The sequence below is a fragment of the Haemorhous mexicanus genome, chromosome 30 (assembly GCF_027477595.1).
Source record: "Haemorhous mexicanus isolate bHaeMex1 chromosome 30, bHaeMex1.pri, whole genome shotgun sequence".
NCBI lineage: Eukaryota > Metazoa > Chordata > Aves > Passeriformes > Fringillidae > Haemorhous > Haemorhous mexicanus.
This window is the reverse complement of record NC_082370.1, coordinates 4,740,610-4,768,598: the sequence shown is the minus strand read 5'-3', so window position 1 is coordinate 4,768,598 and position 27,989 is coordinate 4,740,610. Positions and strand designations below refer to the sequence as shown.

The window sequence follows — 27,989 nt, the reverse complement described above, 5'->3', positions numbered from 1 at the left end:
GGTACCTGCTCCCTCTGCCAGGAACCAGCTGCCCTGCTGCTCTCCATGGAATCAATCTTAAGGAGTGGGTACTTCTGATTAAAACCAGAGTCAAGTATCTAAATACAGTTAATTCTATAAATAAATTTGATGCTGTAGCAGCTGAAAATGCTTCTGCTCTCTGCTGCCAAAGCTGTGACACAACACAAGATCACACTGAGGTGCTGAATGCCCAGGGTGAATCCAGCACAAAAAGCCATTCCCAGCAGGAAAGGACACACATGAGCAAATATTCCACTTGAAATCATTTAATGACACGTTGCCATGTTGTTCTATCTTGCTCAGCATTTTTTTACCTTTGTTATAAAGTACAAATGGTTTTATATTTTTCTGACATTAAAAAAATAGGCTAACGAGGCAAAAATTCCCAGTTTGAATCAAAAAATCCTGCAGTAAGAATTGAAAATTGTAAGAGACAAACATAAAACCCAACAAAGATGAACAGAGCGTGCCACGACACGACTCATCCATCACACCAAGTGGAGAGGAATCTCTTGTTCCCAGCTCTGCCTTTGGATCCTGTGAGCTTGCTGAACTGATGTGAAGTTGGTGTTACACATACAACTCAAAAGGCACTCGAAAGTCACAAGTTCCTGAGCTAACATGGGATGTATTCCCAAGGTAACAGCTAAAACAAGCAAAAAAAAATGTTTAAAAACTGGTATTTGGTTTGTGTGAGCAGAGTCAGCACTCAGCAGAACTCCAGCTGAGAGCTGCTGCTGACAGCACTCAAGTAATGGTGAGGACATTGGAGTGCTTGCTGTACATGGAAAAAATAATTAATATATGAACATTCTTATTAGTAAATTAACCTGCTAAAAGACAGAGAATTATGGGCTGCAGTGTTAGAACAGGACCAAGAATGAAATGTGTGTGTGAGCTGCAAAAAAGGCTTAAACCCTTCAGGTGGGAAAGGCTGTGCAGTTAAATAACCAAAGTTGAGATGCCACATTTACAGAGATTATTTGGCCCTAATGGAAAAGGACCAAGAAAAAAAGCAAAATAGGGATCTGGTATTTACAGATCAGTTATTTAAAAACCCAACAAATAATACAACCAAAACCCACACACCCTACAATGTGTGCTCAGAGTCCAACAGGTAATTTCCTAAGTTGTGATCCACACAAATTCCCTACTTCCCATTTGGCTCAGTTTTCACCCAGAGAAGCCCAAGTGTAACAACACTTCTCAAACATGGAATGGCTACTGCCTGACAAGGCAGAACAGAAATACAACTTTAAACAATGAGAAAGGATGACCTAATGTCAGAGCTGCATAGGAGAGCACTAAGGCCAGGGCTGCTGTGGGAGGCCTGTCCCAGCCTGGAGCAGCACCAGGGTGGAGAGGGGCTGCCCCAGGCCCCTGGGAGGTCTCAGGCTTCCAGATGATCCAGCTGGGCCTCACTGTCTGCCCTCTTCTCTGGGGATGTGTACAGGAAGTTGCAGCAGATGTAGAGGGGGAAGGTCAGGAGTCTGCTGTCCAAGTTCATCACGATCTGCTCCTGGAGCACACAGGATATTTGGGTGGTGAGGGGGACCAGAAAGCACAACACTGACACAGCACTCACTCTGCACATCTCAGTGGCTACAGACTGAAATCAGAATAGAAACATAAAGCAAAGACAGCTCCCCTTCACCTCAGGTTTGTAACTCTGACACATCCTCAGCCTGCCCAGAGCTCCCAGCCCTGTGCAGCACAGGGAACAGCCACAGGAAATGCTGGAGCAAATTTCCCCTCCAACACGCTGGGGAGAAAGGGACAGCTTTCAGACTTGGGAGATTTCATCTACCAGGCATTCCACAGCAGAAAGCAAACTTCAGTTTGTGGGTAGGAATTTTTTGGTTCCACTCTAGGAACTGGTTTTGGGGAAACAAAATTGAAACTTCAACCTTGTGAGGATGCAAAACAACTGAAACTTCAAAACTGAAACTTCACCCTCCAGTGAGGATGGCACTGACAAGGAAAGGTTTTCTGTGTTCTCACCACCTCTGTATCACTGCTGGCTGGGATTTCAGAAACTAGATTAACAAGTCCCACACTTGCCTCACTAAATGCTGCTGTCAGCAATGGGTGGAAAAGGGCACTTGCTCTAAGAACACTCCACTCCTCTCTGAAGCTTTCTTCAATGTATTTAATAGAGTAATAAATCCAACCCTTAAACAACATGCAGACATTCTTTTAACTCCTCAGTTTATGAGAGTCTTCACATTCTGAATTTGCCTCTAAATGAGGAGTCTGATGGCCAGATTATGCAGAGGGTGATGCCAGCAGTGCTGAAGAGCAGCTGAACATGACACTGGCAGCAGACAGCAGCACCACAGGCACTCATTTCACTAATATGGGAACTAATTTCATATTATCAACACTCACGAAACCCACACTACCCTACTCTAGATCCACTTCACAAATTAGCTTAATTACCCACTACCTCTAACAGGAGTGCCTGAGATTCCACATAAGCAACGACAACAGAACAGCACCTCCCCTTCTCAGCATTCTTTTCATGCCTTGCACTGCAGCACTGAAGCCCACAGACACACCTGGTCCTTCTCCAGAGTGAGGATCTGATACCCCGTGGTCCTGCTGCAAATCACCTTCCCGCTGCAGTCGAAGGAGGCCAGGCGCAACCTGGGGGCACGAGAGCGACACCCCTCAGCCTCCCCGGCTCCAGCTCCTCCCGAGGAGCCGGGGAGGCACGCTGTGACAGAAGCAGCAGGGCTGCAGCAGGGAGAGCCCAGGCCAGGGCTGCACCTGAAGGCGAGGCTGCGGCGCGGCTGCAGGCTGACGGAGCCGCTGCACGGCTGGTTCAGCGTGTTGCGCTTGAAGATGATGTAGCGGTTGGTGTAGGTCACCAGCAGGTCCAGGCCGAAGTTGAAGCCAGTCCAGCGCCAGCAGTACTGCAGGACAGAGGGCACACACACAGGGGACACACACGGGGGACACACAGCCTGTGACACGCGGCAGGAGCGCCACGCCAGCTCCCAGGGGTCAGTCCTGAGCTGCACTGCGGGTCCAGGGATCCCTGCCAGCACCTGGCTGGGACAGAGAACTCGGTGGGGACAGCTGGACACTGCAGGGGACTGTGTGACAGCAGCTGAGTGTCAGCTGCCTCCCAGGCAGGCAGAACACACGTCAGAGCAGTGGGTATCAAATACCAGCACTGGGTAGTGGGGCCCATCTGCGAGCCCCAGCCGTGCCCAGAGCGCTCCTCGGGGTCAGCAGCCTTGGGTTATGTGACTTCAGTGGGAAAAATTCATGTTCTCACTTTGTTTCACAAGAGCTGTTACCTAAAGACACCGAGGGGCCCTGGCTCTGAATGTTACACTTTTTATCTACACAACTTCCTTCTCCAGCTAGTAAGTGCTCAGAGCTCTGTTTAACTGCCTGAACTAACAGTTTTCCCAGTCTCACAGCACAAGAGCACAATGAAACACCAGTTCCTTGCTCCTTGCAGAGACATGGCTCTCCCTCTGCGGAGAAAAAAAATTGTATCTTTCTCCATGACATGTTTTGATGCAGTTTGACAGTGAGGACCTAGAAGATTTGGAAATGCCTGACTTGTCTCAGCCATGCCAGCCCTGCAGTTTGCCACGTGCCACACTTACATCACCATCCTTGGCCAGTTTGCGACCACACCTCATGCTGTTTCCTTCCAGTTCCTCCTTATTGATTTCTTGAGGCCTGAAAAAAACCCAAACCAGCATCTTTAAGGAGACTTCAACAGCTTTGTGTGATACCTTAATGTGGGGAAGATGAACAGACTGGAGTGAACTTGTCTGACCACACAATGATGTAATACCCTGAGCTGGAAGGGACTCACAACTGACCCTTCTTTGAGCAGAGGCATGACTGGATGAGCTCCCAGAGCCTCCTCCATCCCAAACTGTCCCATAAACAGCTACCTACACTACCAAACTGCAATATAAACCAGGCTGTGACACCTCAGTTAGGCAGAACTTCTACAAAAGAACTTTTCCAGATAAAATAATAGCTCTTGCAATGCAATACATTCTCCCAGCCTTGTAAAAACCCAAGTGTTTTTTAAACACAGCAGGCTGACTTCTCAGACACAACCAGAGACAGGTGCTGGGGCACAGCTGCAGGGCTCTGCACAACTGCAGTGCTATGAAGCAGCAGCCACGAGACACTGGGAGAGGTTTCTCAAGGGCCTGGTTATGCAACTTGACTAAAAAAAAACCACTTCCCCTCAGTGCTCATAAAAAACCCCACTTCCCCTCAGTGCTCAAGAAGTGCCAGAGCCTCTCAGAGCTCCTGAGACCCAGAGCCCTTGGCTGTGTCATCCCACACCAAGATCAGCTCCTCTCACCCAACGCTTCCCCTGAGTCCAGCACGTAGGGCAGCCCTGCAGAGCCAGCACCAGTGAGATCAGCCCTGATTTTCCTCAAGTGTGTCACTCCCTGTGCTTCACACACCATGACAGCATTAACCCAACACCCACTGCCAGGAAGTGTCCAAGTTACACCAGGCTGAAGGCTGCCAGTGAACTTTATCAATCCCAGTGACATCAATCCCCAGAGGCTCAACTGCAAGCCCACAAGACCCAGCAGTGCCCTCCAAGCCAGAGAGATGCAGCCTCTGTTCTCCTCCTGCTGCTCCCACTCCACAGCAACTCACAGCTAAACCTTTTCTAAACTCAGCCCAGGTCTCTTCTCTCGTGTCTGTAAAACCCAGACCTGGGAGATGAAGTGTTCAAAGAACAGGTTATGCATACAACTCATCACACTTCAACAAATTCACCCAGGAACCTCCCGTGTGCTTTTCCACATCTTCCAGCTGAACTGGTTCTGTGGCTGACCTAAATGCAGTAATGGTGATAAAGGATTTATTTCTGTTTAATTAGTGACAAATTTCACAAACATTAGTCCATAGTGCTCAGACTGACATTAACATTCCCCTCTCCATCCCTCGAGCAGCCTCAGACAATGCAGGACTTCAGCTTGAACCACTTCCACCAGCTGCCACACAGTGAACAGTGCAGCCATTCTGCTTCCTTCTTACACACTGCCAGAGACTGCTAAGAGCAGAAGTGATTCCAGTCCCAGACTTGAAAGATCTGTCTGGCTTCTGCCACAAAACACATGTTTAATTAAAAAAAAAGTGGTCCACTTTAACACAAGTAAACCCTGAGCAGCTACAGTTCAAAGCCACAAACTCCACTGCTAACAGTAAAAAATTCTCCAATTCTGAAGAGTGAATAAGATGTTTAATCCTTTTAAATGCAAAATCAAAGTAGAAGGGAAACACTTTCTTCTCTCTCTAAAGCCACCACGACAAGCCACATCACAGCTCCAGGCAGTGCCATTTCCATGCAGGCAGTGCTAGAAGAAGCAGGTGCAATTATGGCCTGCACCAGGTGGGATATGGAAATAGAGCCTTACCTCAGCTCAGAGGAGTCAGAGCCACGTCTTGCTCTGATTCCTAAGTCTGCCTCCTTACCCCTGAGGGAAAACATGTGTTTGCTGCTGACACGGGCAGTAGGTGTGAGAGGAAGAGCAGCAGAGCTGGATAAACCATGGGCTTATAAAACCTGAATTCTTTTCCTGCAGCTACACGTTGGTCAAATGGCCAAAACATTTGCACTAACACAAAGGAACAGCTGCATGTGTGCCCTTCTGAGGCTGAGACCTTTGCTTTTCACTGTCTTAAAAGAAACAATCAACCCATACTGCAAAAGAGAAAACTAAACAAGCAAGAAAAATGTGGAAAAATACTCTGCCCAGTGCAACAGCCACTGAAATCCTCAGCTGAAGCTGAATTTCAAAACTGCTCTTTTCCAAGCTGGATGACCCCCATCATCCTCCCTGCAGCTCTGTGGGAACTCCCTTTTCCAGAAGCATGTGTGTGCAGGGGCTGACAACTCAAATGCTCCCACTGCACTGAACCACCCAAACACATCAGAGCAGCAAATGCTGCATCCTCACTCACCTCCCTGTGAAGCCTGCATCCCCAGGAGCCAGGAGGTGACCCTGCCTGCTCTCAGCCACAGCAGCACTGCCAAAGCCCTCCCAGAGGGCAGCACCAGAAACTGGGCACAGCCACCCAAAATTCACCTGCAGGAACTGAATGTGGGAGCCACAATTCTGCACCTCACCTCCACCACTTCCTAAAGCACTGCTGCCTAAGAGAGCAACTTTCTAAAGATCTTGGCTGTTGTTCAGACCAGAGTTTGGGGCTTTTGGAAGCTCCTGTTACAACCCAACACGTCCCTGCCCACAGTGTCACCTGCTGGGACACAGGACAAAGGAGCAAGTCAGCCTGCTGGGTTTGGGGAGGTAACAGGCATTCTGCAGCTGCCTGACTTGGCACTTTTTCTCCTCAAAGCACTCTAGGAGCCAGCAGAGGAGACAAAGGCAGGATCAACTCCCCCAGCTACATTTTGCCATAGTTTTGGTGTTAAATCCAGGACCTGGCTCACTGCAGCAGGGCCAAGAGCAAGCAGAAGGAAGAGGAACAGTTTGATGGCCAAAGCACCCTTCAAATGGCAGGCTCAGAAATCACCCTTTCACAGCCTCAACACAGATTTCCAGCTGAAGTGCTAGTGAGAAGCATTAGTCCACATGAAGGAAGATACAGAACTTGTGTCCCCCACCCAGCATTTTCCTCTGGTCCCTTCAGATCAGTTTTCCAGAGTTCTGCTGGTTGAGGGAGAGGAGACCAGCCAGCCCAGGGGAACTGAGAGCTCCACAGAGATCAACAGTTCAAAAGCACTGAAGTGTGCTTCCCCCCTCCTTTGAATGTAAACTCCAAAATAAGTCATGTCAGAATTCCTATGAGAGGAAGGTTTCTAATGGAAAGAGAAATAAAGCCTGTAATATACCTACCCAATATCATTGTCTTGTTCTGCTCTGAGCATGGCAAACCACTGCTGTTTGTAAACAGAGGACAGCCATTCTAAAATCAAAAAAAAAAAAAAAAAAAAAAGCTTGGTGTTGTCTTTGGAGCTGGGAATGGGGATGGTCATTGGAAATAGAGAAATAAAATTAGATAGAAATAATAAAGTTACACTTATGAACTGAACAAGTGTATGCACCCCACCCCAATACTCCCTGTGCTCTCCAGGGGAAGGAATAACCACCCACAGCTAACAGGCAGCCACTCCAGACTATGCTCATCTCCTCCAACACCCACTGCTGCCACAAGTGATGCAACTCCACGTGTTTCCTCAGCACACACAGCTCTGCTCAGCCAAGGAGCTTGTTAGCAAGCTCTGGGGAGAAGGTGCTGTGCTCTGAATCCCCAGGGGAGCTCCACGTAAGTTAAAGAAGAAGAAAACACAATCAAGGGATACAAGAAAACAGTGACTTAACACAAATATGGTAAAACAAACACAAGTTGTACCCTGCTAAGAATAAACATAAATCATGTCTTCCTTGGAGAACACACAAAGATTTTACTGGCTGTGTTAATTTAATGGTGCAACCAAGAGATAAAACAGAACTCAGCAGTTTGTCAGGCAGCTACACAAAAGGGATCCCAAAACCACGGGATGTAAGAAGTTCTTAGCCAAGACAACAAAGGGGCAAGGGGGCAAGGTCAGAAATGGGAACCACCTCTGGGAAATGGGCTGGGAGAGAGAACAGGGAGAGCCAACGTGACCAAAAGCAATCCAGGATGCTGCTGAATGGGACAGAAGGGAGGAGAGGCCAGATCATGGGTGGAAAACTTAAACCCAGCCTTTGTCCCACTGACTCTAGAGTGAAAGTACAGACTGTGATAGGAGCAAACCAGGCATCAGCCAAAGTACAACTGAAAATAAAAAATGAATTAAGGAAACCTACACAGGCAAGGAACAGAGAATGGATGTGCTAGAAGGGAAGGAAGAAATATCAGGAGGGAGAGCATCTTCTCTCTTTGTGTATTGCATGTATCCATTTCTCACCTCCCATTTCAGCTGCAGCTCATCTGCTGATTTATGAAGAGGGAAAGCACAGCTGAGGAAATGTTCACAAGCCACCAATAGAACAGAACAACACTGTGCTCACACAGACACATAATGTATTCCTGTCTCTTGCACCTTTTCTGCACAAAGATCAGACTGCTGTGAACTCCTAACACAGAATTTCAGTTCTCCCCTCCAGGACCTACACACCAGAGTACAAAAATAAATAATCACAGTACTACTTTCAACTACTTGGTGTGATTTGCTTCTCTACCTCCCTGAGAACAATTGCATCTGGAATAATCTTCCAGCAGAGCACAACCCAGCACTGGCCCTGTCTGCAGACTCTCAGGTACAAAGCATCCCCTCAAATACTGAATGCTGGCAGCCACCAGCCTGCTCCAAAGTGCAGCCCAGGATTTATCTCAACCTCCCTGTAAAGGAGAGCAAAAGTTCTGATCTCAACACAGCTCGTGGCTGCACCCTGGCATGGACAGATTACAGGGGCAGGCAAGCACCAAACTCTGACAGCACTTCCCAGCACACAGATCCTCCTGCGTGCAGCACGTGCCCTGTGCCCCCCTTCCCTACACCACAGGCCCTGGGTCCCCTTCCCTGCACCACAGTGCCACCCAGCTGCCTGTGTCCCCTTCTCTGTCACCACAGTGCCACCCAGCTGCCTGTGTCCCCTTCCCTGCACCACAGTGCCACCCAGCTGCCTGTGTCCCCTTCCCTGCACCACAGTGCCACCCAGCTGCCTGTGTCCCCTTCCCTGCACCACAGTGCCACCCAGCTGCCTGTGTCCCCTTCCCTGCACCACAGTGCCACCCAGCTGCCTGTGTCCCCTTCTCTGTCACCACAGTGCCACCCAGCTGCCTGTGTCCCCTTCTCTGTCACCACAGTGCCACCCAGCTGCCTGTGTCCCCCTTCCCTGCACCACAGTGCCACCCTGTGTCCCCTCTCCCTGTACCACAGTGCCACCCAGCTGCCTGTGTCCCCTTTCCCTGCCCTGTGCCCCCTTTCCTTGCCCTGTGTCCCCTTTCCCTGTCACTACAGTGCCACCCAGCTGCCCCATGCCCCCTTTCCCTGCCCTGTGTCCCCTTCCCTGTACCACAGTGCCACCCTGTGTTCCCTCTCCCTGTACCACAGTGCCACCCAGCTGCCCTGTGTCCCCTTTCCCTGCCCTGTGTCCCCTCTCCCTGTCACCACAGTGCCACCCAGCTGCCTGTGTCCCCTTTCCCTGCCCTGTGCCCCCTTTCCCTGCCCTGTGCCCCCTCTCCCTGTCACCACAGTGCCACCCAGCTGCCCTGTGCTCCAGACCCCCCCCAGCTCTGTCCCTCCTGGGACATGCCCAGCCCCTCCCTGTCTCTCCTGGGCTGAAGAATCCAAAGGCAGGAGGGGAGGGGAGGGCCCAGCTGTGCCCAGCACTCCCTCCCTCACTCACCTGAGGGCAGCAGGGCGTCCCTCTCCAGGATCCTGGCCGAGGCCAGGTCACTGATGATGTACTGCAGCCGCAGGTGAGCGAACACGGGCACGAAGGCGCTGCCCTGCGCCGACTCCAGGAAGGCAACGTCGCCCCCAGACTCTGCAACACAGCACCCACACTATGGTTTGCCTCCCCAAATCTTTTCCAGACCCTGTTTATACTGCAGATTTTACTTACTGGCTAGAGGAAGTTATTAGGGGCATTTAATGGCTTTTATTTTATTAGGGTTATTTAATGGCTCTTGGCATTAAAATGAAGAAGTTCTTGGTGTTCAAGCCCTGAGCCAAGGGCTGGCCAGCTCCTCCTACCTCTCCTGCGCTCAGCAAACCAGGCATCAGCTTCACTCAGCACCTGCTTGAAAGACCCATTCCAAGAAGGCACGAGCTGAAGGAACATCCACTGGGCAAAACAAATCAATTCTAGTCAGTCAGCTGAAGCTAGAGGTAAGAATCTGCATGTTAATAAGAGACATTGCACTCGTTCCTATAAAAGTTCTGCTACTCCATTAAATACTTCCAGCCAGCCCCACAAAGGTTCCACTGCACTGAGCCCCAGGCAGGTACCTTTTTGAGAGCAGTGTACACATCCATCTCCACCTGCAGCACAAACAGGTTGGAGGAGCTGATCAGCTGCTTCATGAGGTTTATGCTGGAAAAATCAATTGTAACAGGTCAGTGAGACACAAAGACAAAGAGGAGAAGGGGAGGCAGGGAACAAGCAACCAGCAATGGCCAGAAAGTGATGTGCAGTGGGCTCCAGACTCGGGCAGGGACTGTCCTTCATCCCTGCAAGGGAAGTGCAGCCCCAGTACCTGAGTTCCTTGAAGAGTCCAACACTCTGGTGAGTCATCAGATTGTTCAAGAGCCACTCAAGGCACCTGCAGGGAAAGCAAGGAGTTAGGACCTCTGCTTGTTCCTTCTCTGTGTCACCATTCCTGCAACAGCTGCTCCCTCAGTAAATCTGCAGACAACACTAAACTGGGGGGGATTGTGGAAATGCTGGAGGGCAGAAGGGCTCTGCAGAAGGATCTGGACAGACTCAATCCATTCAGGTTAGGCACTTGATTTTTTTTTTCCCTGTTTGGGTGGTCAGGCATTGGAATAGACTGGCCAGGAATGTGGTGGAATCACCAGCCCTGGAGGTGTGAATCTGGCTCTGGATTATGTGGTTTAGTGGTTTCAGTGGTAGTGCTGGGTGGGTGGCTGGACTGGATGATCTTATAGGTCTCTTCCAACTCTGATGTTCTAAGATCCTATTCTAAAGAAATATAGAAACAATTAACCTGGTCATTGTGCTACTGTGTGCAAATTCAGCGTTAACTGGCAATGTCCAAAGCAGCTTGCAGACAGTAATTCTTACTTTTTCTTCACAGAGTCCAGCCCATATGTCCCTGCAGAATTGTAATAACCACACACAGTTTGGGCAGTGATGGTTTCCTTCATTGTTTCACCACATTGCTGGATTAAGCCATCCTGCAGGGAAGAAAAAATACAAAGACATTCTGAGTGTTCACTTCCCAACAGGAAATGTCAGACCCTGTGCTGTTCACACAGGTTTTCATGCCTGAGCCATCCCCCAAGTCCCACGGTGACTGGTGCTATGCTGTTCATTCCTCAGAAACACAGATGTTCCTGAAGAGTATTTCCCATGAAAGAAAAGGGTACTGAATGCCTTCAGGGTAGAGCAAGCGAGCTCCAAAACCTATTTAATCTACTTGTAGATATCACTGACAAATCACTTAATCTCACACCTCAATCTTAGTCACAGCATTTTTCAATAAACCCACTGCTTTGTGTTTGGCTTTTTCCCCACTTAGCCTGAAAAGCTGATTCATTCCTCTGGGTGAAAAAGGCCACGTGGGCGAGGATCCCCTGAACTGCTGCGTTTCTTTCAGGTAAAGACAGCAGGAATGGCACTTCTGACTCACCAGCTGCAGCATGCAGGCTGCTGCCAGCAGGGCCACCACGCGGCGGGGGTTGATCAGCACATCGTCCCTGTAGAGCGAGCCAAAGGCCACCTGCAGGGCTGCCGAGGGAACACCAGGCAGAGAGAGGCACTAAACACAACCTGAAAGTCCTTCAACAAACCAAAGCCCCTCACTGCACACCTTCTCTGTGTCCCAGTGCTGGCTCTTCATCCAGAGCAACTGACCGGACACAGAACACAACACGGGGTAACCAACCCATCCCTGAGCTCCCAGGATTTAAACAAACTCTTCAGCACCCCTGAGAGCTGAAAAACTGCACAGAGAGAAGCTGAACCTCATGAGCCTTCTCTGAACATCACCAGGTTTAACTTAACCTCTCCCTTCAGGGTTTTGTTAAAATAAAAGGCTCCCACTCACCTTCTACATCAATGTTTTGATCAGGAATCTCCAGCTCTATGACATTCATGCTGGATTCTTTCCAAGAGCCACTGAACATACTGGAAAAGTAGCCTGACTGTATGAAGAAGAGAGAAAAAGAACTCAGCTACGAGATTTCATCCCACTTTAAACTGCCAAAAGCAGCACCAAACACAGTTAATATTTACCTTTATGCAGAACAAAATATATTAAGGGAGCTTTCACAAGCTAAAAGATTCTGACAGACTCGAGGGGCTGACTGCAGCTGCTGTTTCTGACACTCAAAATGCCTACAGGAAAGTTTGGGCTACGTGTGTGTAACCAGAGTAAGGAAAGAGTTTGAAAGGCCAGAAAAGGTACACAAGCTCTTTTTCCCACAAACCACATCACCAGCGGGGACAGAATTAGTCCAAGAACTAAGTCCTTAAGTTACTGGCAAACAAGAAATCCTGCAGGCATCAGGGAATGCCAGTTAGGGGTGAAAAAAAAAAAAAAAAAGGCATGCAAGACAAACAAATTACTGTACAAGGCTGCAGCCTCATACCAAGGACACAGACACACACACCATTTACGGCAATATACCTTTTATTATTAAGTGAAAAGCACATAAAACTAGAATTTGAGGTTTCCATCCAAAGGAAGGGAAAGATAATGCTCTACTAGGGTTCCTGATTTTCCTTCCCAGCAGCAGATGTGCCCATTATGAGATGCTATCAATGAAGTTTACCTGAGAGATCAAAAAAATAAAGTCTATTTGTACAGCACTGCATTCCCTGACCTCTTCCCTCAGCATTTCAGCTCAGGGCAGCAAATAACACAAAACCCAATTTTGATTTCATTTGATCAGGTCAGTAATTCTGCACCCCTGGTGTATCCCTAACTCTGAAACCCACAACATGATCCTATCCAACCCTTACTCTTCTCTGTCCTCCTCACGAGGCTGCCTCAGCTCTGCCACAGAGATCACCTCCCCAGTTCCATAAGGATTTATCATTTTTGTTTTAACAGCATCATGAGAAAGAAATGCTCCATATCTCAGAGCTGCTGTGACCAGCACCTGACTGTCCTTCCTGGAACTGAGGCAGTGCCTGGGGAGAGCAGAAACAGCCAGGCTGAGTCTGCTTGGGAGCACACAATGGCATTAAGTGCCATTTACACGGAGTTATTCCCAACCTCCAACACCACTTTACCTCCAGTAACACAACTGCACTGCAGGAGTGTGCCCTGGAACAGAACCTGCCTGAGGAGAATGGTCAACTCCCCCATAAACTGCCTGCAGCTTATGCTTGGTAAAAGGTTCTCACACTCCAAAAAGAAAAGGCTTTGTCCTACAAGACAGCAATGGAACACTTCCCTTGCTGGGACCACTCAAGTAATTGCTAAAGCTGCTCCGGGATTCAGGCACTGACACAGCAACAGCCACAAAAAACCCCAGAACTGGCTCTTCCTGTCACTTGCTGCACCAGAGAAACTGCAGCCATGTGTGGAGCCCCTCCCAGGGCCCCTGTGTCACAGCCCTGCTCTGGCTCCCGCTGCAGCTGACACACAGGTGCCCTCCTGTCCAGGTACAGCACCTGAGGGCTTCACACCAAGCCCTGCCAAGGGCAGAACCCCTGAAAGGCACGGGCACAAGTGAATTTGGTGTTCGAGGGCACAGCCAGGGCTCCTCCCTGCTGCTGCCACAGCAGGAGTGACACAGCACAGACAGCGAAGCCACCAGCACCTCTGAGTTCCCACAACACAGACACAAAGGACTCCACCTCAACACGAGCCCAACAGGAAATGTCTGTGCAAACAGCATCCTTTTTGGGCCATGCACTAGGGTTTATTCCTTTTTTCAGTTCCTGGTAAACATTCCTCCTGCAGCAGCAGGGATGCTGCGAGGAATCCTTTTGTGAAGGCTGGTAACAATCACCTAACACCTGCAGAGACCCAGCAGCAGCAATTTCCCTGCAGGTCCCTGCACACGAGTCCAGGGGACAGTGAAACAGAGCTGGAGCACCACAAAGCTCTTCTGGAATCCCTCCTTTGCCCTGCAAGAACATTCACATCACAGGAGTCTCTCAGCCACTTGTTCAGCAAACAAGAACATGTTCTCAGCACATCAAAGACAACTGTCAGGACTGTTTTCACAGACAATGCACCAAGATTAGGAGTAAAATAAATTAAACAACATAATTAAGTGGTATGAGAAGCAAAAATTTTTGAAATATGAACCTACAGCTCTGCTTCCCAAGAGGAACTCCTGTTGCTAACAGGAGCTGGTTAACTGTTAACATCTACAAAAAGAGTTAAAGTCCTAAATAGAAAGTGGAAAAAAAAGAAAGATCACCAGTCATACTTCAGAGTTCTCAGACATCCTTTTACTAAAAACACAGTTCCTACTGGGAGTTAGAAAGGAGCCACTTACCTGACACAAATAAATCTTGTGCAAGTTCCACTCCTCCCCCAGAGCACAAATTTTGATATCACTGTTCTCCCCATTCAAAAACAGTGTCTGATAAATATACTTCGACGTGCTTTTCAACTTTTTCCTAGTAAAAACAAAACAACAGACCACAAACAGTGAGACACACCCCTTGAGATTCTCCCGTTACAGCGGCAACAGTCGGTCCCAAGCGCTGGGGGGTTGGCCCAGCCCAGCCCGGCCCAGCTGCCGTGTCCCCCGAGCCGGCGCCGCTGCCCCGTGCCCGCCGCTGCCGCCGGGGCCTTCCCCCCACCCGGGGAGCCCCACGAGGCCTCACCCCGACACCTCTCCCCGGCAGCCCCCGCTCCTTCCCGCACGGCGAGGTCTGAGGGGAGGCCGGGCCGGGCCCTGCGGTGTCCCCTGGGAGCTGCGCCCGGCCCGGCCCCGCATCCCCTCAGCCCGGCCCGGCACCCCCTGAGCCCGGCATCCCCTCAGCCCGACCCCGCATCCCCTCAGCCCGGCCCGGCACCCCCTGAGCCCGGCATCCCCTCAGCCCGACTCCGCATCCCCTCGGCCCCGCATCCCCCCGGCCCGGCCCTGCAGCCCCCCCAGCGCCCGTCCCTCAGACCTGCGGCCCCGGAGGTGCAGCAGCCGCTCCTCCCGCTCGGCCTCGCCGTCGCTGTCGCTGTCGCCGGTTCCCTCGGCCCCGCCGCGTTTCCTCTTGCCGCCCTTGCCCGCGGCCGCCGCCTCGCCCCGCGGGAGCCCGGCCTTCCGCCGCAGCACGCGGCTGCCCAGCGAGCCCATGGCCGCTCCACCGCCTCATGGGGCCGGAGCGGAGCGGGGCCGGAGCGGCAGCGGCGCCTCAGCCCGGGCCGGCGGCGGCCGCGGCCCCGCAGCTCCGCGGCCCCGCAGCTCCGCGCCTGCGCGGGCGGGCCCGGCAGCACCGGGTGACGCGGGCGGGCCCGGCCAGCACCGGGTGACGCGGGCGGGCGCTTTTCCTGCGCCGCGAGCGGGGCAGCGAGACTGCCTCGTCAGGAGATAGGTAATGGTCTAAATTTAATTCTGCGTTGCTTTTCTTAATCGCAATTTTCTTAATCATCACCCATATATATATATATATATGTGTGTGTGTGTGTGTGTGTGTGTTTTATAGATATATGTTAGATATAGACATGTATACATAACCTGTATATATCTATATATAGGTGATGATTAAGAAATATAAATATATATTTAAGAAAGGTTAGACATATATAAGAAATATATTTATTTATTTTATATATTTATTTATATATTATATATAATATATAAAATGCAATATATATAATTTATTTTATATATTTGTATATTTTATATCGATATATTTAAGAATAAAGATTTTATATATATATATATATAAAATATATCTATATCTATATCTATATATATCTATATCTATATCTATATATAGTGCTTTATTCTTAAATGACTCCTAGCCAGCGTTTAGCAAAGTTCCCATGAGCAGCTGCTTTTGTAGAAAGCTTGGGAAACTGACTGAAACTGACTGAAACTTACTGAAACATAAACAAACTCTGATGGAGTTCAATGAACAAAACCTGGGAAAGAAACTTCTTGTTGAGGTTGGACATTTGGACTGGAGAATGTATGGACGACAAGGACAATTTCCAGAAACCAGAAGATGAAGAAGAGACAAAGACTGAGTTTATGTGTTGGAAAGTCCTGACCGGAGGAAAAGGATACAAAGACTGAAAACGTGGATCAATTAGCATAAGAAGCAGCGCTGCAGCCACTCCCCATCCAGGAGCTCGGGACAAAACAAGTTCTTGCCGTGTCCCCTCCCAGAACACACCATCGCAACGGGAGATACAGAAACAAATTCTTTATTCATTTTCCAATGCTCTGAAACCCAGCCTGAGCCCAGGCAGCACCTCTGCAGCTGCTGTGCTGGGCTGGGCTTTTCCCCCTCAGAAGAACTGGATAAAGCTCTGCCTCCTCTGCTGGCAAAACTCAGGAATGTGTCTCCAATGGCAGCCCAGAGAAGGAGAAAGAAAATTATTTTATTGGAGGCTACAGAGGCATCTCCTACTCCAGGCAGCAGCAGCCTGTTTTAGAGGAAGATGAGGGATGGAATTGGGGTGTAGCCACCTCAGTGCTGGAGCTGTGCCAATGCAGCCTCGGGCTGATCCCTCAGAACAGGATTATTCACCAGGGGTGAAACACAAATTGCTAAGCCAAAGCAGGGTCCCACTTTTGGAGTGCAAACAGTGATCAGGCAGGCGTGGAGGGTCTGGGGGAGAGGTCTCTCCCAGATCAGCTGATGGGGACATCCACGTGAGGCCCACGGGTCCCTTATGGGACTGTGACACGGGGCAGGTGTCAGTCAGTGTGGGCAGATGTGGGCAGGTGTCCCAGGCAGGCCTGGGGAATCACCTCAGGGACATTTGGGGACATGTCCCAGGCAGGCTTTGGGAATCACCTCAGGGACATTTGGGGACATGTCCCAGGCAGGCTTTGGGAATCACCTCAGGGACATTTGGGGGGACATGTCCCAGGCAGGCCTGGGGAATCACCCCAGGGACATTTGGGGACATGTCCCAGGCAGGCCTGGGGAATCACCTCAGGGACATTTGGGGACATGTCCCAGGCAGGCCTGGGGAATCACCTCAGGGACATTTGGGGACACATCCCAGGCAGGTCTGGGGAATCACCTCAGGGACATTTGGGGACATGTCCCAGGCAGGCCTGGGGAATCACCTCAGGGACATTTGGGGACCTGTCCCAGCACCAGGCTGGTGAGGTGGGGTTTTGGGGACAGGTCATTCCTTAAAAGGCACGATTCCAATGACACCACTTTATCCAGAGCAGGGTTTCTAATGTAACACACATTATTTATACTCCCATGATCCAGCAGACAGACCAAAAACACAGGGCTGCTCTAACCAGGGCAGAAGAAGGTTTTTCTCATGTCACCAGTGACAATTCCCCACTTACAGCAACATATACACACAGCACAGCCAGGCTGTTAATGCTCCACACTAACAGAGGCAAGTTAATATGTAAACATGTTTGTATTTTAGATATTTGGTTTCTTTGTGTTTTAGTTCTGCTGAAAAACTGAAGCAAACCCATGTTCTGCAGACTCCATGTTGCCTTTTGCCTGTGCAGCCTCCCACTCTCAGGTTTGCTTTAGCTGATGCATTTTGCTGGTGAACACAACAGCAGAGGGGCAGCTGCTCAGGAAACAACTTTTATACCTTTGGTTACAGCCTTCTGTGTAAGTTGGGCTTCACCAGCCCAGTTAGTAGGCAAATGGGTGTTCCAAGCATAAAAGTGCACCAAAAGGGTCAACCAGAATGGCCACTATCTAACCAGAACATGAACTAACCTAAGTCAGTAATCAGGGTAATTAATAAGGCATTTGGGGAAAAAAAAAAAGAAATAAATCTTTATCATGATTGATAAAGCTCAATGATCTTAAAGGTCTTTTCCAACCTAAACCATTCTATGATCAGCTGCTTCCCATCACCCAGCAGGTTCTCCAGGCCTCCTTTAATCCTCCCCACCACACAGCCTGAGCAGAACCTTCCTGTAGTCCCCTGAGCAGTCTCCCTAGAGGGCAGGAAAAAGGAACACCATTAGTTTTGCAGCTCCTTGGAAAGCAGGATTCCTTTCAGCATAAATGACTAATTGCAGTGTTTGTATCCTCTTTGACAACTGAATAACCAAGAACATTCAGGAAGGTTTCTACTACACAAATGTAAAGTCTCCCTAATTCCACCTCCTCTAAAATACCCCAAATGTTGTTTTGAGGGTCTCCTTGGTGCTGCTTAGCAAACCCAGGTGTGTGTAAGACTCCAAGCTCACCTTAATGAAGGAGTGGAGTGATTTTCCATACATGGCCAGGAACTCCCTCCTGATGTAGAGCATGTCTATCTCAGCACGGGACACCATCACCCGGATCAGCGTGCTGTCATCAGTGCCCAGGCCCTGAGGGGACACAACAGCAGCTGCACAGGCTGGGGACACACAGGGACAGGCACTCAGCCTTGGCCTTCTGTGCAATCCACTCCTGACGAGACCATTTTTGCATTAATGCAGGCATCCATTACCAGCTCTGAGCTTCCTGAAGGAAAAGAGCTGCACAGAAAACCTCTGAGCCTCCTGAAGGAAAAGAGCTGCACAGAAAACCTCTGAGCTTCCTGAAGAGCTCCACAGAAAACCTCTCAGCTTCCTGAAGGAAGAGAGCTCCACAGAAAACCTCTGAGCTTCCTGAAGGAAAAGAACTCCACAGAAAACCTCTGAGCCTCCTGAAGAGCTGCACAGAAAACCTCTCAGCTTCCTGAAGGAAAAGAGCTCCACAGAAAACCTCTGAGACTCCTGAAGGAAAAGAGCTCCACAGAAAACCTCTGAGACTCCTGAAGGAAAAGAGCTGCACAGAAAACCTCTGAGCTTCCTGAAGAACTCCTCAGAAAACCTCTGAGCCTCCTGAAGGAAAAGAGCTCCACAGGAAACCTCAGACTTCTTTCTTTTTTCCCCCCAATTAGCACAATTTCTTTTTCTATAATTGCTGTCATGCTATTGACTCAAGCATGGAGAGGCAGGGGGGAAAACAGCAAAATCTCTTTACCTTCATGGATTTGTACAATCTTTCAGCAAAATAAGCAGGTTTATTCCTCATGCACTTTACTGTAAGGGAAACAAGAACAAGATAATTAAAACCAATAAACACTGAAGGATAAATTCTTCCAAACCCTTCCAGCACTTTCTCAGTGAAGACATTTATTCTGTAAAAATGCAACTCAACAAGCACAGTGCAGATATCCAGAGTCAGTGACCTGCTGTCAATTGATGTCTCCATGCCCAGTGCACAGCAATAAAATATTTTTAAGGTTTTAAAGCTTCCACACAGCAAGTGTCATCTGCCAAAGGATCCCTTGGCAGAGCAATATAAAGCACAGAGCCTTCTTACCAGGTCTTTGCATCTGCAAAGATTAAAACACTGTGGCTTGTAAAACAGTGAAAAAGAATGTGCCTCCTGAAGCTGTGCAGACAGTCAGGGCAAGAGACAGTATCTTTAATTATTTAATTAGCTTGTAGACACAGATTAAAAGCAGGGAACTCACCCACAGCTAACAAAGCATCCTCAAGGTCTCCTGACATCTCGGATTTAATGCTGTCTGTGATGTCCTTGTTAGCAATCACTCTGTACACATCAAAAACTAGGAGGAAGAGTTGGATAAAAGAGCCAAGTGAGCTGCCTCAGTGTGTACCCCCCGAGGATCACTTTGCAAGATCAAGCTCCTCATAGCCTGTACAAACACTGCACCATTACCATGACATTGTAAGCTAAATCAGGGCTGCCCCTCAGAAATAATTCATTTTAATTATCAGATATCTTGCTAATTAGCCAACCACTGCTGCAAGGATTTTCCAGAGCTGCTATTTAATGCAGAGAGTTGCCATGCTTAGCTCTGTCCCATGGGAGTCACACCTCATTATCTCCAATTCACAGGCTAGAGGAAGTTGGAGGGGTGCTTTACTGAACTCCCATTTTGAACCAACTGGCCCTGAGAATATCTGTAGTCCCAGGAAGGGATCACAGCCTTCCTGAGAACAAGTACAAAGCTCCTACAAAAGTACTGTCCTCAAAACCAGGGAAAAAACCCAGGACACCAGAGGTCCTACCTCTGAGCAGGTGGCACCTGTTCCTTGTGCAGAGGATGGACATGAACTGCACCTCATCTGTTCCCCATTTCTTCTCCCCAGCTTCATACAGGGCCTGGAAGACATGAACAAAGTGGGGATAACTGAGAACACCAGGTGTATATAATGAGATTTTTACATCACAGAACCATTTGGGTTGGAAAAGCCCTCTGAGGTCACTGAGTTCACCACTAACTCATGTCCCCAAGTGCCACATTCACATGGCTGTTGAATCCCCTCAGGGATGGGGACTCCACCCCTGCCCTGGACAGCCTGTGCCAGAGCTGGACAACTCTTTGGGGGAAAAATATTTCCTAATATCCAATCACGTCTTCACCTGGGGCACTGCTGACTAGCACAACGTCAGGTTTACTCACCACCTTGAGAAAACAGAGGTCTATAAACAGCAGGGATTCAGCACACATCACACATACAAACCCAGACAGTTCTTGCCAGGAAGCAAATTGCTACACACCTGAGCATCTTGTTGAGCAAGGGCCTCGTCCACAAATGTTCCCTCATCTCTGTTGCCCTGCAGTAATACAAGGATGAAAAACCCATTTCAACAGAGCAACTAATGGAAGTAAGTCCTGCAAAATACCCATTTAAAACCAGTAACTGGAGATGTATAATGGGATTCTTAACATTGAGTAATGGGTTACAAATACAGCAAAACATGATTCAGACGTGATTTGTTCTTTCTTTTGAAACAGCAGCCATCCACTTTACTAAAAAGAGCACATGGCATCAAGGCATGGCAGAGTGAGGCTGCTCTCCCTGCAGAAGCTGGGGTGAAGTGCTGGCAAGGTGAAAGGCAAGGGAAGTGAAACAGCAGCCAGCCTGAAGCACCTCTGTGGGAAATGGATTTATAGAAAATTCTCAAAGCCTGACAGAAGGCCCCAAAGCGTGCATCTGTATGCAAACTTGAGATAAGAAATGGGTGAGAGATGTCCAGCAGATGTTCAGCCCTGTTACTGCCCTGTCCTGGACTCACCGTGGCGAGGGACACGAGGACCCTGCGGAACATGGAGGAGGTGTCAGAGACAATGTCGTCCTCCAGGGTGGAGCCGTACTCTGCCAGAGCACACACACAGCACATCTGTTACTAACAGCTTGCAGAATCACAGGATTTGCTGACTGGGAAGGGACCCACAAGCATCACCAAGTCCAACTCCTGGGCCTGCGTAGAACCATCCCCAAGAATCCCACCATGTGCCCAAGAACGTTGTCCAAATGCTCCTTGAGCTCCACCAGGATTGCTGCTGTGACCACTGTTCTAGGGAGCCTGTTCCAGTGCCCAGGCAGCCTCTGGGTGAAGAAGCTTTTTCTAACATCCATCCAAAACTGTCCTCAGGATTTGAATTGCCTTAGCAGTGCAGCACTGGGGAGGTGGGGCAGGCATGTCCTGCTGGCCACACTGTGACTAGGGCAAGCCAGGATGCCCTTGCCCTTCTTGGCTTTCATCACAGCAATCCAGCCATCATATTGAGTGGTACAGGGCAAAATTAAGAAGCGCAGCCAGGATAAAACTGGTAAAAGATCCACCATGGGTAGACCTTCAGCTGACAGACATAACCACCCCACCCCATTACAACAACTCTCAATTTCTGGGTGTAATTCTGGTCCTTGGTGCTGACAGACCCTTCTCCTGCCTCTCCACACACCCCTGCACACACACAGGTGGCTTCTGAGCCAGTGAGAAATTGCAGGGCGTGCCACCTACGCAGTTTGTAGTTCTCATTGATGTGCCGGATCTCCGCGTTGGTGCGAGAAGCCAGGATTTCAATCAGGCAGCCTTCATCTGTCCCTGCTCCCTGGGGAATCACAGAGACAAGACTCTGACAACTAGGACTTCTGCTTATTAGGTACGGCTTAATAAGAAATTAATAATTAATATACAATTATGGCATTGCATACTGAATTGACCATAAGTCATGTGACGTCAAAAGGGATTTCCAAACCTTTAGAGCCCTCCTCAGCTCATGCACGTCATACATGGTGGTAGGAGTCATCAAACCAATGATCACCCTTTCAAAATTCCCACTCAGCTCAGACTTCAAGTCATCAATCAAATCCTAGAAGACAGAAGGAGAAGAAAGGAGAAAAAGACACGGCCTTTGAGAAGAGGAAGAACTCGTTCAATACTTTTTTTGGTTGAACAGTTACTCTGAAGTGAACAAGAACAAAAAAACTTGGCCAAGGAAAGCTTGTGCTCAGTGCCAGTCATGCTCTTGTGGAGACTGGGATGTTCTTCACATTTCACCCGAGTGGTACAACCCAAAAGAGTCCCCATCTCCCAGTTAGAGGCACGGGCACTGATCTCTGGAGAGCACCTACCCTGCCAATAGTGCTTTTATAGGTGATCAGAACTTGCTGACGTTGGGAAACGTTCAGTTTGGTCAAGGTCTCAATGATGGCATCTTCATCCGTGCCTGGAAGGAACCAAAGAAAACCAGTCAAGCTGCTTGTTCCAGAAGCAGAGGCCTGCTCTGGCCTTGCCAGGGTGTGCCATTGGCCACACAACCTATCACACATCCTTGCACAACCTGGGTCTCGTGTGTGCTGCCTCAGCCCAGCAGCACCACACCACAGAACAGAGAAAACAAGAGCCTGACTAAAAAGGTTTTTGTGGCCAAGACTTGGATTTCCAGTGGGGTTCAAGTTGCCCAGTTCCCTCCAGTGCCCTCACAAGGCAGTGAGGTGATGCAAATGGCTGAACTTCCCCTCCAAAAAACCACCAGTGAAAACCTTCCCAACCAGCAGAGCTAAAAAAGAAGGTTTAACAGTGGAGAGAGATAACTTACCAAGGCCCTTCATGGCCTTCCTTAGTGCCTGTGCTTCTTGCTCAGCACTGAAAGCTGAGACACCCTTGACTGTTGCCTAAAGCCAAAGGACAGGAGTTATGAAAAGTAGTCACAAAGTGAGACATTCACAGAGTAGAGCTGAATTTAAAAAAAAAAGACCATTCAAAAGATGCAATCATCTCTTTTGGAAAGTGACAGCAAGTAAAGTCTATCCTCCAGACATGAGTGATTTTATACCAGGTTCCATCCATTCCAAAAATGAAATGGATTGTTCCAGAAGGACTTCCCAGCCACATAAGAAGTAAGCTACAGGGACTCAACTGAAAGGAGAAAATATCTTAATGTGGCTGCCCATGCAGTATCTGTTTTCCAGTTAAATAAGGGCACACTGCCAGACATCTCTGCTCAGTCCAGCTTCTTCCCAGCAGTTTTCCATGTAAATCATAGAGGAAGCTGTTCCCAGCAAAGCCCCATTCCTGACTTCTCTAAGAGCAGTCAAGGACCATCATTCTGTTAAATAACACACCAGGAAGTGCAGTGTTTTACCCAAAAAGGTGATTCACAAACAGGTTTCTCCTGCCTCTGCTCTAGTGCAATTTCTGGGGAAAGACACTTTTCTTGCAAAGCTCTTCATGTTCCCAAGAAAATCATCAGTGGTAAAAGTACCACTTAAAGCTCAATGGGCAGAAAAGTGTTCCCCTGTCCCTGGAAGTGTTCCAGGCCTGGCTGGATGGGGCTTGGAGCAGCCTGGGACAGTGGAAGGGGTCCCTGCCCATGGCTGGATGATGTTTAAGGTTCCTTTCAACCCAAACCATTCCATGATTCTGTAATAACAACCATAGAAATGGCTGCCTTGTAGGCTCAACCTGGAAAGAATAATATGCCTAGGAACTTTATCTGGAGAAATTATTGTTCTTTGAATAATGTGAATATCTGATCTGGTTTTCCATTAACTCCCCAAAGGCAAAAGCCTGTATGTGTGGGTCATTCTCCTCTACAATGAGGAAGCAGAAAGAAGTGATAAATTCCCCCCCTTGAAGGGACAGACAGTGACAGTGTTCTTCCTGCTGTGTCCTTATCAGAGGTCCACTCCCATGTTTATCAAGCCAGAGCAAAGGCTTGGCACAGCCTGGCACAGCAAACACACTCACTCACCATCCTGCTCGGATCTGGTCAATCTGTTATTGTCTGTGTCCAGGGCACTGACAGCTGTGATAAGAAAACACAGGGAGTGTTAGTTTTCTAGCAAATTATTAATAGAATACACCTTCCCTCAAAGGTTAATGAGGCTGGTAAAATAACCATCCAATTCTTTGAGGACTAAAGCAGGATTGAGCAGCCCAAGTGAACCCCCAGGGCAGCTTCCCAGAGTGTCCAGCCCTGCTTTGCACTGAGCAAAGGCTGGATCACACAGCACAGGGCCAGGGCAGGCTGGGAGGGATGTGGTGGACACACAGGTGATTAGCACGGTAATTTAATTATTCTTCTCTGTTGCCTGGCTGAGGCTACAAGGAGAGGCAGACAGTGTTGTCCTGGAGCAAAGAAAATAGACTTGATTCCCATGTCCTCCAAAACACATGGCTTTGACCTTGGCAGGTGAGAGCCTGAGGGTGAGCAGGGTGAGGATGAAGCAGGGTGAGATTGCCCACACAGCCCTAACCCTCATGGATCCTGTGTGGGAGGCAGAGACACCGTGGTGTAGGTGAGCACACAAAGGATAACCTCACCTGAGCACTGGGCAGGAGAATTTACTTTCCCTCTTATCTTAATGGGACATTTTATATTCAACATCCTCTCAGTTTGGTGCACTTCCTTGTAGGGCTGTAGTTTTAACTGACAAAACCCTCCAAAAACCCCAAAGCTTCCTTGCCATCTGCCCAGGGTTATTAGTTCTGCTCACAATATTGTTTGCAATCAGAGAGCCTTTGCATGAACACACCCAAATTTTCCTGAGTCCCTGATCCCCTGACAGGATGTCACGTACCAGGACAAGGTTCACTTCCCCACAACCCAGGTTCATCCCAGCATCACAGCAGAGGAGTTAGGGAAGGCAGACTCAAAGAGATACCCACATACAGTAGGGTTGAATTAAATAAGGAATAAATTCAAAAGAGGCAAACATGGTGACAGCAAGTCAAGTCCACCCACAAATGTGTGGTTTTTTTCCAGGGTTGAGCAAGTTCTCCCATTAAAGCCCTGAAGCAGAGGTGCCAGCAGTGAATGACATCTCTCCCTAGTTCTCCTCGTGGTCCTTAATAGCTGCTATCCACGAGCCCAGACAGTTGTGCAAGACCAGGAGTGTGTTTGCTCCTGCTCCACATGACTCCCACAGACCTGGAATGCACAGGGCGAGCTGCTCAGGCCAGTTAACTCTGTGTGGCACTTGCCATGGACAGGCACTCCCGGGTGCACCTCTACCTTACTACACCCTCTGCAATCAGGCAACATATAGCAATTATTAGTGTTGAGTTTTCCTCCTTTCATCTGATCATAAATTCCAGCCATCACAGTATGACCTAGACCTCAGAAAAGTCATCTTTGCTCTTCTCTCATCTTTCTACAGAAGTAAAAAGCCAATTTTATTTGCTTTAGTCAGATACTAAATGAAGGCTCCAAATTTCACTGCTGTTTTTGTGATGGAGCTGGTCTGTACACAGAAGCAGGAATAGCAGACAGGCTGGTTGAGCAAGTCAATTAGAGGGCAAAATAAAGGTCAGTAGCAAGGGAAAGGGAAGCAGGGAAATTCTGAGCTGGCAGAAGGAAACCAAACCACGAGGAGAGGCTGCATGTACTGCACTAAGGGCGAATCCTCTCACAACATCCATTAACAGCAGAAATGCCACACTGAATATTGACTGCAAGACTCTGATTTCTTCATCCTGGGAACACCACTGGGAATTGAAAGAGCAGATCACTGCAAAGGCAGCAGCACAAAGGCACTGCTCAGGCTGCAAGTGCTGGTTTGTTCCTGGTGCATTTCTGTGTGAGGATCAGCCTCTGAGGTTACAGGTGGGACAGCTCAGCCAGGCTGTCCCACGGTGGCCCCTGTAACCCTTTCACAGCTGAAGGGGTCTGCAGGAACTGCTCATGCTGGGGCTTTAGATGAATGAAACTCTCCTAAGCCACCCTTTGGCAAGCAGAGAGAGAGGGAATTGCTCAGCAGATTTGCCAGTGCTCAGCAGCTTAACACAATTCCTGGTGTGCAGCTCAATCAGGGAAAACAGCTCCAGGACAGGAACAATACTTTGCTCTGTGTTTTGAAGAATTAAACTGTGCATGCAAGAGTCAGCCAGCCAGTGCTATGGTCCTGATGTTATTTGCTTCACCCCAGAAAAAAGGCCTGGTACAATAAACCTGGCAGAGAAGAAGCTCAAAACACTGGGCCCAGGTGACAGAGTGCAAGTGTAGGAGGCATCCCTCCCATTACTCGAGGTTTTTTTCCATGGATGATCTTTCCCTGGCAGGCTTTATCAGCTAAACAGCCTGTTTTAAGTCCATATCAAACATCCTCTAAAAGCTGAATAAACGTGATTTATCAGGAAAGTGATGACACTATCACATGTGCAGGCCAGTTCAAGTTTAGGCTTGCACACAGTCAGGTTTTCCTGGCTATGCTCAGAGCACACACGCAGGAACCACCAAGGAAAGTTCCAACGGCTTAAGAGGACATAAACACAGGGCTTTTCCCCTCCTAGTCTGAGCTCGCAGCGTTGCCAGCCCCACACCTCGGCTCTGGATGGAAACCCACCGCTCTGTGACCCTTTTCCTTGCGAGGCAAACACTGGACCTGTCCGACGAGTTCCTTCACTGGGTGCACGTTTACCCAAACGCAACCCACACCCATCCCCGGATCAGCTTTTCAGAGCTCGGTCCCCGCCGCTGTTGCCGGAGTGCGGGATGCAGCCCTGGCTGCGCTCCGGGCGTGCCCGGGCTGGGGCTGGGGCTGGGACTGGGGCTGGGGCAGGGACTGGGGCTGGAGCAGGGGCTGGGGCAGGGGCTGGGGCAGGGGCTGGGGCAGGGGCTGGGGCTGGGACTGGGGCTGGGGCTGGGGCTGGGACTGGGGCTGGGGCAGGGGCTGGGGCAGGGGCTGGGGCTGGGACTGGGGCTGGGGCTGGGACTGGGGCTGGGGCAGGGGCTGGGACTGGGGCTGGGGCAGGGGCTGGGGCTGGGGCTGGGACTGGGGCTGGAGCAGGGGCTGGGGCTGGGGCAGGGGCTGGGGCTGGGACTGGGGCAGGGGCTGGGGCTGGGGCTGGGGCTGGGGCTGGGGCTGGGGCTGGGGCTGGAACTGGGACTGGGGCTGGGGCTGGGGCTGGAACTGGGACTGGGGCTGGAACTGGGACTGGGGCTGGGGCTGGGGCTGGGGCTGGGGCTGGGGCAGGGGCTGGGGCAGGGGCTGGGGCTGGGGCTGGGGCAGGGGCTGGGGCTGGGGCTGGGGCAGGGGCTGGGGCTGGGGCTGGGGCTGGGGCTGGGGCAGGGGGTCGCCGCAGGGCCACGGACTCCGAGGCTGCAGCTCAGGAAAGGATCTCCCGTCTGCCACGAGCCCCGAGACAGCTGAGGTATCCCAGCGCCTCCCACACAATGACCTTTATCTGGCCACTGCCCTCAGAAGGAATAAAACCATGATTCTTACAGCCTTGTACGCCTCATTCCGAGCCGTGCCACCCCTGCCATGCCCTCGGCGCTCCAGCGGCCAGGACGTGCCAGCCCTGGCGCGGCACAAACAGGAACCAAAGCCCGCACTCCCCGTGGCCGGGAAAGGTCAGCTCTTCCTCCATCCCGAGCTGTGCCCCGTCCTGGCTCAGCCCGGGCCGGGCTGCCCCAGAGCCGCGGCACCGCTGGCACCTCCCTCAGTGCGCTGGAGAGAGGGACTGGCACCTTCCCAGGCACCGCCAGCCATGCAGCCCCGGCCCCATGCCAAGGAGGACGCTTGGCACTCACCTGCTGTCCCGCGCGGGTCCCTGGCACAGATGGGGAGAGCTTTGGTGGCTGTCCGGGGTGGCAAAGTCCCCGCCCTGGCGACACGCGGCAGTGACGTGAGGGAGCTCCAGCCCTGCCCTGCCCATCCCTGAACAGTTGGTTGTGATCCAGAGCAGGGAGAAGTTCCCGGGAAGCCTTACTCACACTGCACGTCTGGGATGTAACCCCAAACTGCACTTTTGGGGTTACACGGAGGGCTGGCAGGCTGGGACGGCATTCCCTGTAAAAGTCCCAGGGAGCAGAGGGGCTCTGCCCGCAGGCTCCGGTCTCTCACTCCAGCCTGCAGCCGGGCACAGCCCGGGGGGGGCGAGGGGCCGACAGCGAGGGGC

At 50.2% G+C, this 27,989-nt stretch overlaps 2 protein-coding genes and 1 long non-coding RNA gene across 5 annotated transcripts; 1 reads left to right on the top strand and 2 right to left on the bottom strand.

The window, feature by feature from the left end:
• Nucleotides 1-271: 271 nt before the first annotated feature.
• Nucleotides 272-15,044, bottom strand: GMCL1 (germ cell-less 1, spermatogenesis associated). The gene is made up of 14 exons (XM_059870485.1): nucleotides 14,805-15,044; nucleotides 14,180-14,303; nucleotides 11,770-11,866; nucleotides 11,353-11,450; nucleotides 10,785-10,897; nucleotides 10,237-10,302; nucleotides 9,989-10,073; nucleotides 9,734-9,824; nucleotides 9,384-9,524; nucleotides 6,882-6,951; nucleotides 3,645-3,720; nucleotides 2,791-2,936; nucleotides 2,580-2,667; nucleotides 272-1,540 (listed from the first exon to the last, which is right to left on the bottom strand). The coding sequence occupies exons 1-14, from the start codon at nucleotides 14,978-14,980 to the stop codon at nucleotides 1,412-1,414; spliced, it is 1,500 nt and encodes a 499-aa protein (XP_059726468.1). The 5' UTR covers nucleotides 14,981-15,044; the 3' UTR covers nucleotides 272-1,411.
• A 610-nt stretch (nucleotides 15,045-15,654) lies between these two features.
• On the top strand, nucleotides 15,655-17,615 carry LOC132339908 (uncharacterized). The gene is made up of 2 exons (XR_009489739.1): nucleotides 15,655-16,549; nucleotides 16,580-17,615. It is a non-coding gene; the product is annotated as an uncharacterized LOC132339908 (long non-coding RNA).
• On the bottom strand, nucleotides 17,028-27,761 carry ANXA4 (annexin A4). Of its 3 annotated transcripts, XM_059870505.1 has the most exons (15): nucleotides 27,622-27,761; nucleotides 27,221-27,234; nucleotides 23,847-23,892; nucleotides 23,187-23,193; nucleotides 22,684-22,759; nucleotides 22,217-22,311; nucleotides 21,841-21,954; nucleotides 21,603-21,693; nucleotides 20,874-20,953; nucleotides 20,355-20,411; nucleotides 19,862-19,955; nucleotides 19,300-19,395; nucleotides 18,804-18,862; nucleotides 18,041-18,163; nucleotides 17,028-17,785 (listed from the first exon to the last, which is right to left on the bottom strand). In XM_059870505.1, the coding sequence occupies exons 1-15, from the start codon at nucleotides 27,744-27,746 to the stop codon at nucleotides 17,726-17,728; spliced, it is 1,137 nt and encodes a 378-aa protein (XP_059726488.1). In that variant the 5' UTR covers nucleotides 27,747-27,761; the 3' UTR covers nucleotides 17,028-17,725. The 3 variants fall into 3 exon arrangements, with proteins under 3 accessions (XP_059726488.1, XP_059726486.1, XP_059726487.1); XM_059870503.1 differs by lacking the exons at nucleotides 23,187-23,193; nucleotides 27,221-27,234 and having other exon boundaries at nucleotides 23,839-23,892; nucleotides 27,622-27,706; XM_059870504.1 differs by lacking the exons at nucleotides 23,187-23,193; nucleotides 27,221-27,234; nucleotides 27,622-27,761 and adding an exon at nucleotides 27,314-27,399 and having other exon boundaries at nucleotides 23,839-23,892.
• Between the last annotated feature and the right edge of the window lie 228 nt (nucleotides 27,762-27,989).

Excerpts from the sequence above, each read along its gene's own strand:
- GMCL1 (XM_059870485.1), bottom strand. The coding sequence starts at position 14,980 with ATGGGCTCGCTGGGCAGCCGCGTGCTGCGGCGGAAGGCCGGGCTCCCG. Across the intron at positions 11,867-14,179 it reads ACAAGATTTATTTGTGTCAG|TCAGGCTACTTTTCCAGTAT; the intron begins GTAAGTGGCTCC and ends TTCTTCATACAG. Across the intron at positions 2,937-3,644 it reads AACTGGCCAAGGATGGTGAT|TACTGCTGGCGCTGGACTGG; the intron begins GTAAGTGTGGCA and ends TCTGTCCTGCAG.
- ANXA4 (XM_059870505.1), bottom strand. The coding sequence starts at position 27,746 with ATGGGCAGGGCAGGGCTGGAGCTCCCTCACGTCACTGCCGCGTGTCGC. Across the intron at positions 22,312-22,683 it reads GAAGGCCATGAAGGGCCTTG|GCACGGATGAAGATGCCATC; the intron begins GTAAGTTATCTC and ends GGTTCCTTCCAG. Across the intron at positions 18,164-18,803 it reads GATTGTACAAATCCATGAAG|GGCCTGGGCACTGATGACAG; the intron begins GTAAAGAGATTT and ends GTGTCCCCTCAG.